Genomic DNA, 16,925 nt, shown 5'->3' with positions numbered 1-16,925 from the left:
ATGTTCAGTTGCTCTGCAGCGTGAATCCAAGAGCAAAGGTGGTGTCAGTGGCCATACAGGACCCTCAGGGGCTTAGCCATAGTGCATGCCTAAAGATTGTAGGGAGCTGCCAGTCCTATATCAATAACCTTAGATCATTCAGTCTAATATTTTTTATAGAACAAAAAGGAGAGGATGAAACTTGTATCCCCTAAGCTTCAAGAGGTAAATATGTTTTCAATGGATGCTGTAATTCACATTCCAAAGTATATAGTTAAAGTTATGATCAGGAGCTGAAGAACAAGCACTCATGACTAGGTAGTGTACCACATAAATGTTCTCACATGAAAAATGTGACCTTTACACCCAATGATCTACAGGGGTTGTTCCAACTCATAAGTTCTGAAACCATGAGAGTTGAGTGTGTGCCTACGTTTGAGGGTATCCTCAAAATTATCCTTTTAACAAATATTAACTGAGCACCTTGTAAGAACAAAGCCCTATCCTAAATGCTATTGTGCAAGAGGTTGACCTTTAAGGAGCACTGAGTTAAGAAGTGAAGCTGAGATTCCAAAGACAGTATGTTCACAAAAAAAAAAAAAAAAAACACTGATATTTGTTGAATGATATAAAGAAGAAGGTGACAAGGACCGTGAGAAACATACAGAAATTACAGAATTTCAAAGGGGCAAGGTAGAAATTCTAGTTGTGAAGTTTAGAAAAGTCAAATAGGTAAAGTATCGTTTAAGCTGGGCTATGAGCGATATCCTCATCCTTTCTGAATATGTTTGTGTGTTCATATTTTATACATATATTATTCAGTATGGAGATAAATACATGTTAAAATAGCTCAAAGTCAGAGGAATGGTTCAGAAGCAGAGACAATGTCAAATTACAGTAATCAACCTGTGGCAGATTTGCCTCCAAACTGTGATCGCTGTGGATTATAAAAACTTCAGCTTGCTTTCTTTTATCACATACAAACTTAGAGAATCTGAAACCAACTCTATAATTTTAAATATTTAAAAGTAATTCACGGGGGTACCTGAATGGCTCACTCAGTTAAGCATAGGACTCTGGATTCCCGTTCAGGTCATGATTTCATGGTTCTTGAGATTGAGCCCCTTGTCGGGTTTGGCACCAACAGCATGGAACCTGCTTGAGATTCTCTCTCTCTCTCTCTCTCTCTCTTTCTCTCTCTCTCTCTTCCTGCCCCCAAAGTAAATAAATATATAAAGTCTAAAAAAAAAAAGAATGTTACAAAAAAAGGTAATTCACAAAATAGATTACCTATGGATAACTAAAATTTAACTCAAAGAAGTTAGTTGCAACATTTTCAGAACCTCTCAAAGTTAAGTGTGCATCCTCAGGGATAACACTTTGCAGTTTCCACTTGCCACCAAGAGGTTTTCATATTTTCATAATTCATGGCACTTAAGTATCATTTCTAGCTCCAAAACTGTTATGCACTGAAATATAATTTTAGTTTTAAAAGATCAATTACTTCAAGAGCTTTTGATAATTCATAGTCATTAGAATTTATATAAGATATGCAGGTAATTCTAATAGTGTCAGATATAATTTTTAAATTGCAGATTTCAACTACAGATCAATTTTAAATATTTTTTTCCATCTCTTTATTTGGAGCATTTATTTCAACATATTTTAAGCTCCTTTTTTTATTAATCCTTGCTATCTAAAGATAATTCATCCCAGAACATAAAATCATATAGCTAATTACTATGTATTTTTCCAGAATATAACTAAATTCAAATACAAACACAACTGCTATATTATGACACAGTTGTGATACCTAAATCAGTATATTGATAGTATAGATATACTAAAGTTGCTGGTAGAATTCTACCATATTTGACATGCTCCTTGAGGCAGAAATACTATCTATTTAAAAATCTTACCCACCATTGCAACCACATAACAGGCACTTAAAAATATGTCAAATTGATAAATGGGTGGATGGATTTAAAGTTATTAATAAAGTATCTATAATATTGTTTTGCTTATCTGATTCCAAATATCTTGAGTGTAGTTACCACGGTGATTTTTGCTGTCATCTTGTAAAATAATGTTCAATACTTGAAAGATGATTGGAAGAACTGATAAAATGACTAGAAAACTCTTTTGAACCCTACAGTCTCATAAAAAAGCAGACTAGTTAGGAAATTAGAACTGAGACCAATTTCATTCCTGGTGAATTAGTCCAGCCCGTTTGACTACTTCCAGATATAGGACATCCACTCTAGTGCCAGCATACAGTTCCACTATATCCACATACATTCCACCGTGGGATACTCTTAAGTGTTACAAACGTCTTCCTCACATTCGATTAAATAATGTCTGTCTCTCCATCTTTGAGCCAAATTTTTTTTGTTTCCTCCTTGTTTGTTTCAACATCAGGTAAGTGTACTCCCATTTTCTAAATGAAAATACATTAAGATTTTAAAGACATTTATTCTGAATAGTCAGAGTCTTTGCATTTTTTAGATTAAACATTCCTTTATTCCTATGGCATAGCCTCTATCCCTTTCTTCAAGATGGTAACCCTCCTAAAATACATAGTTGGCATTTTGGGGGTCTCAAATGGAGGACTGAGAAGTAACACTCCAGATTTGCTCCCACCAGAGCAAAATACAATAGAATCTGATTGAATCACATGAAATTGCCAACACTCGACCGTTTTTGACATGCGAAAATGACAATCTCATGTAGTTCAACATAACAGCATTATCTTCTTCGATGCAAGCGCTGCACATCCATCACCGCATCCTCAGATTGCATTAGCCTTTTAGCAGCTGCGTAACACCACTGCTTCATATTAGGTTTGAGGCCAAGTAAATCCCATAGGTCATTTTCCCATCAACAGCTGGGCTTGTGCAATGAATTCTACAGAATTTTATAATGCAGGAATTTACTGACCTGCCCCTTACTAGTTTTGTTACCCTTATAAAAGTTTTTTTGATCTCTTAGAGTCCCCATGTATCCTTAATCATATAACGTTTACTATGTGCCAGACACTGTTATCAGTGGTTCACATTTGATCCTCTGAACCACCATATGCTAGAATCTCCACCATTTCCCACATCACAGATTAAGAAACAAGGGAGGTCAAGTGCACTTCCTTAGCCACTATATCACACTGGCTCTCAAAATAAGGAAATTGTCTTTCTCACATGGTTTTGTGGAGATTTAATAATATACATAATGTATTTAATTCCTTCACACCTTTCCTTTATCCAGCAAGTTCAATTAGCTGTTAAATACAATGGATTTTAGCTCCTAAATGCTTGTCTCCTGCATCTGGCACTTCCTTTCTACTGTTCCAGACTATTCTCCAGTTTTTAACACTTAATTCTTCTTAAATGCTGTCTATTGAAACTGCCTCTTAACTGCTTTCTCTTCATCTTCCTCCATCTGCTCCTATCCACACTAGATAATTCTGGGTCCTACTTCTCATCACTTTTGCAATTTCTACTTTTTCTTATGCCCCCTTTGAGTATTGTTCCCTCTTACTAACTCTTTTTACTCCTTCAAGGAGAAAAAATAAACAAGAACAATAGTGTTTTCTGTTTTATTTTATTATTATGGTTATTTTCCCTAAATAGTAGACCTTTTTCCTATTTGTCTTTCATTCAGAGTCAAGCTTAAATAAGAATAAAACCCAAAAATCAATTTCTAGAATTTCCTTCCATCAATAAAACCAGAATGTGAATGTTGGGATCAGATAAGGATTCTGCAAAGCAAGGTGATCTAATAGCAAGGGCTCTGGAGCCAGATGACCTGGGTTGAAATCCCTATTCCAGTATTTATAAGTGGGTAGACTTCATAATATCAATTAAGCTTTCTGTGCTTTAGTTTCCTCGTGTGTAAAATAAGAATTATAATAGTCTCTACCTCCTAAGGTTATTGTACAAACTAAATTAGTCAATATATCTAAACAACTTAGAATATTAGTCATTATTATTATGAAAGATCTTATAAAGTAAGAAAGAAATTCATATCTCATTGTGTAGGCAACAGAAAAGCCTCTTCACTAGGGATCTGTATTGGCCCAGATGCCTGGTCCCATACCTTTTGAATGTTTATCTCAGTTCCTTTATTGGCCCCTCCAGTAATGTTGTTTTCTGAACACTCCTAGTAAGTGCTTACCCCCAGCTAGCCTGACTCTTATGGTCAGTCAGCAGTTCCACTGGATGGCCCCAGGCCTTTGAGAAAGGGAACTCTAGAGTGAATGACAAGAGACAGCATATCTCTTAGGAAAACAATCACAGAAAATATTAGAGGAATGAGAGAGAAGCATGCACTCACGAGAATGTTGTAACAGAGAAGACTAAGATAACATAGGTCTGAATGAATGAAGGACGTGACTCATTTGAGATTTTTTTTTCTGATTAAAGAGAATTCACACCACTGGATAACTGATAAACAAGAAAGGTGTGGGAGGAAAAGTCAAGAGTGACTGCAAAAATTGCAGTTTGATATTTTGGCTGGTGATGCCATTAGCTATACGTGGAGCAAAGAGGCAGTGGCCGTAAGGTAAAGCTGATGAATTTACATTTGTATAAATAGACTTTGAGAAAAATATCACATGGAAATGTCTAGCAACAATTAAATATGAGAAACTGGTGCTCACTATCCCACTGACCCATTATCAGTAGGGGCAATTTTTGAATTGGTTTATTCTGCCAGTTTTGAGAATAAATTACAATGACCTATTCTTATCCTCTATCTCACAGTTGAGACACGCTGGTAAAATGGCTGGCCGCAAAGCAATCTATGGCAACAAATAGCACAGATCTCACTAGGGAAATCTCACCAGAAACTGTAACCTCATTAAAACAATGCGCTAACTTCCTGGGATAACCAGCAACTACAAGCAGATAGAAATGCCTTTTATTTTAATATGCACCCCCTCTCTTCCAGTGATCATCCTTCCATTTGAAAGGAGAGATACTCTAGAATATAAATTAACTAAAATAATTCTGCCTCCTTGTTTTTATTTCATTAAACAAAGTAGGTCTGCATTAGGAAACTGAGTTTCTACCTCATTTTCAAACAATAAGTTACTAACTGGCAAAAAGAAGGTGATAGTTAATATCAAGCTCCACACTTAAAATCCTTTAAAGTAATATTTTATAAAATCAGCAGTTGACTTCTAAAAGTGAGACTTAAATCCAGACTTCAATTATGTAAGGATTGCAACTATTAAATTTACTTTAGACAGAGACAAGTTTCAAGGCTAGACTATTCTGTAAGAAGGCCATAAATCAGGCGAACATTGAGGATTATTAAAAACAAAACACGGGGTGCCTTGATGGCTCAGTTGGTCGAGTCTCCAACTCTCGGTTTCAGCTCAGGTCATGATCCCATGGGATCAAGCCTCGCATAGGGCTCCATGCTAAGCATGGAGCCTGCCTAACATTCTCTCAATACCTCACCCCCCACCCCTCTCCCCCACTCATGCTCTCTCTCTTGCTCTCCAAAATAACACACACACACACACACACACACACACACGCACACACACAAAGATGACTTTCATAAATTAAAAAAATCCAATCTTTGGGTTGAAGAACACTTAAAATAACTAAAATCAAGACAGTATCACCTTGACCAAATTTTAACTTATACCACATTTTCCAGTACAATGATTTAAAAAATTTTTTTAATTCTTACCTCTCTCCATTCTTTATTTCCAACTCCTTGTACATATAAGACACAAACTATAAAAGATGAAAAAATAAATGTATAATGTCTTTTTATAAATACAACATATGAATGTATACAATTTTTTTCCAGCTGTCCGAAAGCTACATCAAAATAATTTCTGAGGGTCCCTGGGTGGCTCAGTCAGTTAAGTGTCTGACTCTTGATTTCATCTCAGGTCATGACCTCACAGTCATGAGATGGAGACATGAGTCAGGCTCATCTCTGAGCACGGAGCCTGCTTTAGATTCTCCACTTCTCAGGGCACCTGGGTGGTTCAATCTGTTGGTTGAGCGACTAACTTCAGCTCAGGTCATGATCTCGCAGTTCATGGGTTCAAGCCCCGTGTTGGGCTCTGTACCGACAGCTCAAAGCCTGAAGCCTGCTTCAGATTCTATGTGTCCCTCTGTCTCTGCCCCACCCCCATTCATGTTCTGTCAGTCTGTCTCTCTCTCTCTCAAAAATAAACATTAAAAAAAAATTAGAAAAAAAAGATTCTCTCTCTCTCTCCTTCTGCTCCCCACCCCTGCTCACTTGCTTGCTTGCTCTCAAAAAAAAACAAACAAAAACAAAAACAAAAAAATTCCTAATTCCTAGCCTTCTTCTTATAAGAAACTTGCTAGTAAAACATCAAATGGTAAAAACTACCTAAAAAAATAAAATAAGTGAAATGAAATGAAATGAAAACTATATCAGATCTTTAGAACCTAACATGCATAGATCTAGGCACAAAAACATGTAATAATTATTCGCTAATGTTTTCATCTACATTATTCTACACATATACATAAATCTTTAAACTACAGTTTAACAGTTTGAAATATTTCGTTATGTTACTAGACATAAGGCAAGCTCTTCCTACAATACCTATAATGCTCAGTGTCATCACAAGAAGGACAATCTAGAGCATATCACAGTCTACATATGACATTTACAACTCCCACCCTCAATATTTGTAAACTGGTCAGAAAGCCTGTCAACCATGAAAGGAAGTCACAAAAAGAGAAATGAAGTGTTTGGGGTAAAGATTAAGGGATAAAAAATTTCCCCGTCATTTGTCAAGTGAGCCCCGGGAATTTTTAATACCCACAAATTATAACGCTTTTTCCCCAATGAGTACCTCAAGAATTCTAACATCTTACAAAACCTTCCACCTGTAATTAATCCACATTGGCCCACATATTTGTAGAGATGAAGAGGTGCAGGATATTAATTTGTAACTACTACAAGATTTGGAAACACTTGTTAATGTGCACATTACTGCAGCTGCTTTCTAATTTAAACTATCTTTTTCATTTGACAAGTTATCTCCAGTTTTTCAATATATGTAATTAGGAATCAAAAAATTCAGCACATCCATGGTTAAACCTGCCTTTGCATACTCCTTTTATTTACAAAAAAAAAAAAAAAAAAGGAGGAGGAGGAGGAAAAGTCTTACTCTGGGGCTAAATCACTTAAAATTATGGTCCATTATGGTCGCCTTTCAAATATAATTTCTACCATATGGCAATACCATGAGGTTCCAATTTCAAAGTGAACTGTCTCCCATTGTATCTTTGTCTTATTCTCAAAGTGCTAAGCAACTCCCTGTCTTTAGCCAGACTACTGCCCAGGTACATGAGATGCAGGGCTTGAGACTATCCCACTTCGCGCTGTCTGCGCTTTAAAACAAATATTTAAACAAGAACTGTATTTAAGATAAAAAGGGGAGGGGACGCCCCCGTGGCCCAGTCAGTTGAGTATATGACTCTTGACTTGGGCTCCGGTCAAGATCTCACTGCTCCCTAGGATAGAGCCTCCCATTTGGCTCCACCCTAACAGGGCAGAGCCTGCTTGGGATTTCCTCTCTCCCTCTCTCTCTTTCCCTCCACTGCTAGTGCTTGTGCTCTCTCCTCTCTCAAAATTAATAAACTTAAAAAAATTAAATTAAAAAATAAGCAAGAGCTATAAGTTTCATACAAATTTTGCAAAATCAAGTAAGAAAAATAAGTAGACTGTTTCAAAAAAGCAAGTAAAAGATACTTACTTGGATCAGATTTGGAGAATGTGTCTCTGTCAAGGAGATTTCTGTTGAATAAAAGAAAATGTTAAATGAATATAAGGCCAAAACACTTACATAAATACATAAATGTATATAAATATGTAACCTTTATATAGATTATATATGTAATACATATAGAGTATATATTGTAATATATAGGTCTTTGATATACGTTATATACACATTATATATGTATATTATGTATACACGTATGACTAAATAAAAATTCACCAAAGATCTGGTTATACTTATTCAAAACGAACATCACTGAAGTTCAGGAAGCCAGGGTGAGGGAGGCCTATTTGTTCAGTCTTGTACTACAGCTGGTTGATATCAAAAACGCTCCACATTCTTATATTAAAATCTCTTTGAGAAACTTAACTATTGGAGCACCTGGGTGGCTCAGTCGGTTGAGCATCCAAGTTCGGCTCAGGCCATGATCTCATGGTTCATGAGTTCGAGCCCCACATGGGGCTGTCTGCTGTCAGTGCAGAGCCTGTTTCGGATCCTCTGTCCCCCTCTCTTTCTCTGCCCCTCCCCTGCTCATGCTCTCTTTCTCAAAAATAAATAAAACATTAAAAAAAAAGAAAGAAATTTAACTATATCAAGTTTGCTTTTATCCCTTCATTAATCAGTATACAGATGGTCGGAAATGTTTCCTGAATTGAACTGTGAGCTGTTACTGATGAAAAATTGTTTTGGATTCAGAGCACATGATCACATTAGTTCACACAATTAGACGGTGACAGGGAAGCACCATCTATTGACATTTCTGTGACATCAATTCTGAGGAATTTTACACTGCTATTGTGGTTTGGGAATTCAAGATGAACATACAGATCTTGCCTAAAGATTTTTTCAGTAGAAGAAAATGTTTAAAAGGTAGAAGAGGCCATCATTAGCATCTACTGGTTCTTATTTACAGGTATTTCTGTATCTAAACCAGAATAAAAATGGAAAATCAGTAACTGTGAAGGTCTCAGTTCCTCTGGTACTGGGGTATCCTGTTACCTTCAATGACAGTAATGCTGTCATTTATGCTCATAACAATATGCTCATAACAATAACCCTGAGTAATCAAAAAAGTTAACTCGGTGTGCCCTGATTAATAAGACAATTAGAAAAATTTCCATCTAGGGACACCTGGGTGATTCAGTCAATTAAGCATCTGACTACCGCTCAGATCGTGAACTCACAGTTGGTGAGTTCAAGCCCTGCATTGGGTTCTTTGTTGTCAGAGCAGAGCTCACGTCAAAGTCTCCGTCCCCCTCTCTCCCTGTCCCTCTCCCACTTGCGCTCTCTCTCTCTCAAAAATAAACTTTGATAAAAAAGAAAAGTTTCCATCAAAACCATATTTTTTCCTAAAACGTAGTAATTTGAAGCTATATCCTTGCATGAAAAATGTGGCTATCTAGAATGATTTAAAGGTTCCAAAGTTAAATTTCATATTCATCTTTTATTAATGGGTAATAATTTGTAATCATTAATTACATTTTTATTCTTAATACTTATACTAAAAATCTCATATTTACAAACTGTCTTATTCCTCCACTCAGGACTGCTACTCATGTGCATATATCTGTGCTGTCCATGGTATTTGAAAGGCCTATTTTAATATCAATGTTATCCTTTGATATTATCCAATGATATCCTTTCTTATTTCAGGTTCTCAAAAGTTACTGCATCCATAGAATCACTGTACAAAGAGAAAATTAAAACAGTCAACAGAACAATGCAGCACAGACCAAAATAAATGACATTATGTCTTGAAGTGTTCCTAAAAGGAAGAGAAAATATCAGATATATTTATATTTGGAATTAAGTCAGCTTCAAAGAACCACTAGTCAAAAATCAAATTAAAATAATCCTCTGTATCCTAAGCAGACATAGTGACTCCAGCAATGGTTAGCAAACAGTAAATTAAAGCATTTCCATTTGAAAAATTACTGTGATACATATTTACAAAGGTGCTTCTCCACTTAAGTGGAAGTTCTTCAGCCCTTCCCATATGTCTAGCTTTTCACTCATTAGTGTCCTTAAAAATGTAATTTAGCTCTTCCTTTCAGAGTTCATAAAAATGTAGGAGAGAAGACAGTGCAAAATATTGCATTGTGGTTGGGACTCAAAAACTACATTATACACATATTTAAAAGAAAATAATGTGATTTCCATGCTTTAAAAAAAAACCCTACAGTTTCTTTAAAAAAAAAAAAACTACAGTTTTTAGCCCCAAATATACAATAATGGATTTCTATCAATAATAAAGACAAATATTTTAAAACATAGATTCTAGAGGTCACATGGTTTCTTCTAACCATTATGGTCCATATTACACATGGTAAGGCCAAAAATAAAGAAATAAAAAAATCTTAGGTTCAATATATGATGAGAAATAAAACTCCATAATCTCATCATAAATTAGCCCCTGAAATTTGCAATTTGACTTTCCCATTGCTGTTTGACAATAAATTTCATTAATAAAATTCAAACATGTATGAATTTAAAAGTTCAGAAAAGGCAAATATTCTTAAATAGTATATATACTGTAAAAGGCCAGCAATTACCAAAATGCATCACAAAGTTTGGTTTGATGATAGGAATGAAGGTTTTTACCTTTTCAACATCCTATTAAAAATAAAGCACATTCACATTAAGTAAAATAAGAGGTGTTATTGCAAAGGCTGTTTTATAAAAAAAAGAAGCTAAGCTGAGGCTCAGAGGCACTGAATAAATGAATAAGAGTACACACAGCCTGGGACTGACTAATCCAAAGGAGTCAACCCTTCTGTATCTCTGAACTGGATTTCTCTGTTCTTTACAAAATGCCACAGTGTCTGGAGAAGTCCAAAAGAAACAACTTATTTTCCTATGAGGGTTGGGAAATCTGGAAGGTCTCCCATTACATCTACTGGTTGAGCCACTGGAGTATAAAATAAAATGAATTCCTGTCCATAGACCAATATGAAGAGTGATCCTGACTACAGAATAGAGACATTAGGATAAGAGGCCAAACATAACCGTATTTATTCACAGAAAAATGTCTTAGTTTTCTATACGAGGCACTATAAGAAACAACACACACACACACATACACACACATACACACACACACACACATACACACACACACACACACACACCACTCATTAACATTTATATGGGAAAGTTACTCTTCCCTCCATGGGGTTGTCATTTGCTTGAGTCAGGATACCTATCCCTTTATGCCTATAATTTTATAATGTGATGTTGCATTTCAATAGATTAAAAATCCTGAATGTATCTTTCTATTCTGTAAATCTAGATGTAGCCAAAACAAGAAAGAGAGCAAAGTCCTGAAAATAAATTATTGAAAAATACAGTATATGAGAAGAAAACTTACCTGAAGAAATAACCCAATCAAAATTATAATCCACGAATTGCCTGAGTTGTTCTAGTAACCATTCATTCTCAAATTTCAATTAAAATGCCTGGACTTAAAAGAGTACAATTGAAATAGCATCACTAAAACTGAGGCCCAATTAATTAAACTCTAACCTGCATGAAGAAATACTAGGTTAACAGAAGAGGTGTATTTTGAACGAAACCTGAAATAGGAGAACAGATAAGCAAGAATTTAGTAACACCTTTCCAGGACCATCCAGGAGAAAGGCTTCCCTGGCTCCCCCTTAACTATTCAATCCTCATAGGTACTGATCCCTTGTAACAGTGAATGATACATCAAGCTACCCCCTTGATGACAAGTCAGCTCCTTCTATAACCCTGCCTTCTCTGATTTTATGCCCGTCACCTTCCAATTGTAAGATAGTTCTCATATCATTATTAGCACAGAACTATACTGAGTGACCAACATGAAAATTACAATTTTTTTTTGATCATTGTAGTTTTAATTCTTTTTTTTTTTTTTTTGAGAGAGAGAGAGAGAGAGAGAGAACACACACAGACCAGCACAAGAGAGGGGCCAAGGGAGAGAAAGAATCCCAAGCAGGCTCCATGATCAGTGCAGAGCCCCATGCAGAGCTTGATCTCACCACCATGGGATTATGACCTGAGCAGAAATCAAGGGTCAGATGCTCAACCGACTCAGACACCCATGCACCCCTGTAGTTTTTATTATTAATTATCATTCCAAGACCCATACTGAACAGCTGACTAGTCCCTTAAAGCGACCTCTCAGGCTTGTCTTTTTCTCACTGGAAAATAGTAATTTTCTTAAAGCTTCAGGACAATTCTGCAAGTGTTTTTCAAGCAAATACTCTATGCCCAAGACCTAATTAAACACTACCAAAGATAGAATAAATATTAAAGACATGTTCCCTTATTTGAAGAAACCTGAACTGTGCTAGGTAGACAAATTCACAGAAATAACTAAGTAGCAACATTGGACTGTATAGAAAATAACAGTAGATTATGGGGAGAAGGAACAGTAACCTAAAAACAGTCAAATTGACTAAGATACAACATCAAAACAAATCACGGACAATGGTTAGCTTTTATCCTATATTTAAAAAAATATACTAGTGGGAAAAAACAATTTATAGGTATGTCTACATAATTAAAACCTTAAAAAATGAACATCTTGAACTACCTTATTTGTAAAAAGTTAGGGGTACCTGAGCAGCTCAGCTGGTTAAGCATCTGACTCTTGATTTTGGCTCAGGTCATGATCTCATGGTTTGTGGGATTAAGACCGGCATCTGGATCTTTGCTGACAGCCTGGAGCCTCTTGGGATTCTGTCTCTCCCTCTCTCTCTGCCCCTTCTTCCCCACTCACACATGCTCACGCCCTCTCTCTCTAAATAAATAAATATTTAAAATAATAATAATAAAATAAATAAAAAGTTCAAGTATCCATCTCTGTTATATATAATTTGGCTTTATGAGTGGATTATTAGAACTTCTAATACTTCATATGTACAATGATCATAGAATAACATGATCAATTAAGATAAAGTGATCTGTAAGCAAGTTAACCTAAAAGCTGTAGGCATGCTGCTCGTTCTTTCCCACTCAGTAAATGAAATCACCTGATAAATATTCTTTTTGATTTAAAATTCTTTAAAAGGGAAACATATCATTCTAACACAAATGCAATTTGGACAAGAAAATCTACTCTATATATGTTATGAATTTTAAAGTTAATAGTTTCACTGTAGAAACAATTTTGCTATTTGTGACCTTCTAAAGTGCTAATTTAACAAAACACACAACATAGTTGTTTTAGGGACTAAATCTTCAAATTGAAGATATGAAGTGAGCTCCAAAAGTACAGCTACTTGTGGTCAACAAAGTTTACACATAAAGGGTTATACTGCTATACATGATTGGAATTGATCTACTTATTTTTTAATTAAAACAAAAATATAGTTTATGAATAGAGCCAAATAAGATACTGTTCTATTTAATTTTCCATAGGAGCAAAAATATAAGCTATAAACAAACAGGGTCCAGCTTAAATTTTCCACATGTGGACAGAGAACCACATCTCTGAATCATATAATCTCTCCTGAAAAATTGTTTTGTATCTATAAACAGAATGATTCTGGGCTTAATTAAAATTTAGGAAATTATTGGGAGCCTTTTATTTACCTGTTATTCAGTATAGTCTCGTCATCATCGACTGCCTTCAAGGTCTTTATCAAACAATGCTTAGGCAGCCACAGAACCTAGCACATAAGCACAGGCTCAACATGCACCAATTGAATGAGCGAATGGTTTTAGTATCCAGTCAAAATCATCAGCATTTTTCACTTTAGGTATGGTGAAGTATCTTATTATGGAAAGAAGAACAGAAGAAGGTGGCATTTATGGCCTTTGCCCTAATAAGTAATCCATTAACTGAAAAAACCTATGACTTCTTTACTGGCATCATAAATATGCTCCATGTCACTAGGCCATGCCCAGGGTCCTTACTCTGGGCATTATATTGTCTTATAGACTAGAACGAGGAAGTTCTTGATATATATATATATATATATATATATATATATATATATATGTATCCACTATATCCACACACACACACACACCACATATTTTAATGCACATACACACAAAATGGTTTTCAGATACTTTTAATATTTTTATTTTTTAATGTTCATTTATTTTTGAGAGCGAGAGAGACAGAGAGACAGAGTGTGAGTGGGGGAGGGGCAGAGAGAGAGGGAGACACAGAATCCATTTATTTTTGAGAGCGAGAGAGACAGAGAGACAGAGTGTGAGTGGGGGAGGGGCAGAGAGAGAGGGAGACACAGAATCCGAAGCAGGCTCCAGGCTCCGAGCTGTCAGCACAGAGTCCAACATGGGGCTCAAAATCACGAATGTGAAATCATGACCTGAGCTAAAGTCAGACACTTAACTGAGCCACCCAGGTACCCCCAGATTTTTTTATATAAAACAAGGAAATCAAAACTTTTTTGAGCAACTGAAAGAAAATGCATCCCATCTTTGAAGTGATTTGAATGTAATATTTAATCCTCTTTGACTCACGTAGTCATCTTTTTATTATTCACTGAACAAATATTATCTCTGGAAATTTAGCACACAAATTTAAGGAAAAAATATTTTTCCTGAAACTACAATTTCTTTTTTAAAAAAGTTTATTTATTTATTTTGAGAGACAGAGAGCAAGCATGAGCGGGAAAGTGGGTAGAGAGAGGGGGACAGAGAAAATCCCAGGCAGGCTCAACACCCCTACACTAAGCCCAACGAACATGGGGCTCAGTCTAACAACTGTAAGATGATGACCTGAGCCCAAATCAAGAGTCAGAAGTTTGACTGAACGACCCAGGTGCCTTGAAACTACAATTTCTATGGCAAAGGGCAAACAGATTATGCACAGGCAAAAAGTAAAGCTTTTAGAAATGAAAAAATGAAGTATTTTGAAACTGAAGCATGGGGCGCCTGGGTGGCTCAGTCGTTTGGGCGGCCGACTTCGGCTCAGGTCATGAACTCGCGGTCCGTGAGTTCGAGCCCCGCGTCAGGCTCTGTGCTGACAGCTCAGAGCCTGGAGCCTGTTTTGGATTCTGTGTCTCCCTCTCTCTGACCCTCCCCTGTTCATGCTCTCTCTCTGTCTCAGAAATAAACGTTAGGAAAAAAAAAAAAAACAAAAAAAACTGAAGCTTACTGAAAAGCTGAAGTCAGCTAGACTCTAAGATACCAAGTAATTCTGAAGGATAGGGTCATTGGAAAGTACTTAACAAGATTATCTGGCTTTCAAGAAAATAAGAATAGACTTTCAGGTTTGAAGTTGTGCAAATAGACTAAAAATTCAGTTTGAGAGCTGCCTCTCATAGCCTGAGCAACCAAGGAGAACTCTATCACGTGTGGTACATATTACCCCACTAAAACTGGAAATAAAATAAGCTTTAAGTGTTTCTCAGTTTTGCTGAAATTGGCTGTTTAAAGTATTTATTAGTACTGCCGAGCTGAACGAGTTAGTGACAAAAATCTATTTTCAACCTTTGAATGGGTTGAATTTGGTTTTGATATTAAAAGAAATTTCAGGGGCAGATAATGCTGAAAAGTTTTATGCTTCTCTAGAGGCATTCAGTATGATTGATATTCTTGGAAATTACTTAAAAGAAAACCCAGGCTTTTTTAAAATGTGACATATCAGAGCTCTGGTTTGCCCGAGCTAAGGTAAACAGAAGAACCCATTGGTTTGAAGTAATGTAAGGTCAGCTTGGGGCAATACGAGCTTTCAGAAAAAGGTACAAAACCCAATCCTCTTCTTTCACCTAGAGAAGTGATACATAACATTTAACCAAAAAATAAAAATAAAAATGAAAGAGAGAGAGAGAGAGAGAGAAGAAAAAAGAAAAAAAATGGGCAGGATAAAAAGAAACTGAAAACAGAACATGGAGCTCCTTAAAAAACAAAAAGTCATGCACAAAACTAATCTCATTATATTTACCCCAATCTTGTGGCTCCATTTCATATCTCAGTAAGTGGCAACCATAGAAGGCAGCATAATGCTTCCTCCCAAACATACCAGACAGGTCCTCATCCCTAGAGCCTAAAAGTGCCTTAATGTGAGAGGAAAAAATCCTGCATAGACATGGATCCTGAGATGAGGAGATTATTCTGGATTATCTGAGTGAGCCCCAAACACAATCACAATATCCTTATAAGAGGAAGCCAGAGGGAAATTTGACACTGACAAGAGACAATGACATGAACAAAGCAGAAAGAGATTAGAAGACTCTGGCCTCAGAGACTGAAATGATGCAGCCACAAGCCAAGGCATGCTGGGAGCCATCAGAAATTGGAAAAGGCAAGAAAGGGATTCTCCATCACAGTCCCAGAGGGAGAGCAGCCTGGCCAGCATCTCGGTTTCCGCTACTGACTTCACACTTCCAGCCTCCAGAACTGTGAGAAAATAAATTTCTGATGTTTTAAGCCAACAAGTTTGTGGTCCTTTGTTACACAGGACGCTAATACAGCAACACGATCCAACTCACATCTCTGTCTTCCAAGCCAGAGTCCAGAGTCATCCTCCCCAACCCCCCATTTCCCTATCCCTCTCTCCCTTAATGCTTTTTCTCCACCTTGGCTTCTGTTTCCAAGTCCCAACTACTTCCCAGACCCTGGAGCTTTAAGTCATCTTTCTGCCTCCTGTATCTCAGTTCATTTGTCAAGACACCTCCAAGAGAAAGTTCTCCACAGTAAAACCTAATCAAATGGCTTCATTGCATAAAATCCATTACATCTACAAAAACTTCAAACTCCTTAACATAGCACTAAATACCTGCTACATTCTGAACAAAATGAAATGAACTGCAACTAATGTTATCATTCATCACTTTGGAAGCACTAGGGAGTAAGATATAAAGTGATAATGAGACACAGTATTGCAAATTATCATTGCTTGCAGATTTAATTTTGTACCTAGGGGGAAAAAAACCAAGAGAATTGGTTAATAAAATCTTTCAAAATTAACGAGATAATTCAGTAAAAAGCAATTGGAGACATGATGAATACATAAAAGCCAATAATTTTCCTAGGTATCAACTGTTAATAATTCTTCTATGCCATGTGGACTTTTTGGTAGTTGTCTGTTGCCTTCAATTGCTGAAGTATTGTGAGGACTATGCAACTCTTTCAGTATACTATAACCTTGCTACCAAGACTCAGACCAAATTCTGACAAAGAAACATTTGTTACCAAGTGGAACTCAAAACAG

The 16,925-nt window shown here is 36.3% G+C and overlaps 1 protein-coding gene across 2 annotated transcripts in view; it reads right to left on the bottom strand.

Moving 5' to 3' along the window:
- Window positions 1-16,925, bottom strand: part of CPNE8 (copine 8) — a 227,624-nt gene that overhangs the window by 188,609 nt on the left and 22,090 nt on the right. For both annotated transcript variants that reach the window (XM_058743122.1, XM_058743121.1), the window contains exons 2-3: window positions 7,730-7,770; window positions 5,674-5,720 (exon numbers count right to left, since the gene is read on the bottom strand). In XM_058743122.1, the coding sequence (XP_058599105.1) occupies window positions 5,674-5,720; window positions 7,730-7,770 (88 nt within the window). The remainder of the gene's footprint in view (window positions 1-5,673; window positions 5,721-7,729; window positions 7,771-16,925) is intronic.

Source organism: Neofelis nebulosa, chromosome 8, assembly GCF_028018385.1.
Source record: "Neofelis nebulosa isolate mNeoNeb1 chromosome 8, mNeoNeb1.pri, whole genome shotgun sequence".
Taxonomy (NCBI): Eukaryota; Metazoa; Chordata; class Mammalia; order Carnivora; family Felidae; genus Neofelis; species Neofelis nebulosa.
Note: the sequence above shows the minus strand (reverse complement) of the source record. Positions and strands in the feature narration are given on the sequence as shown.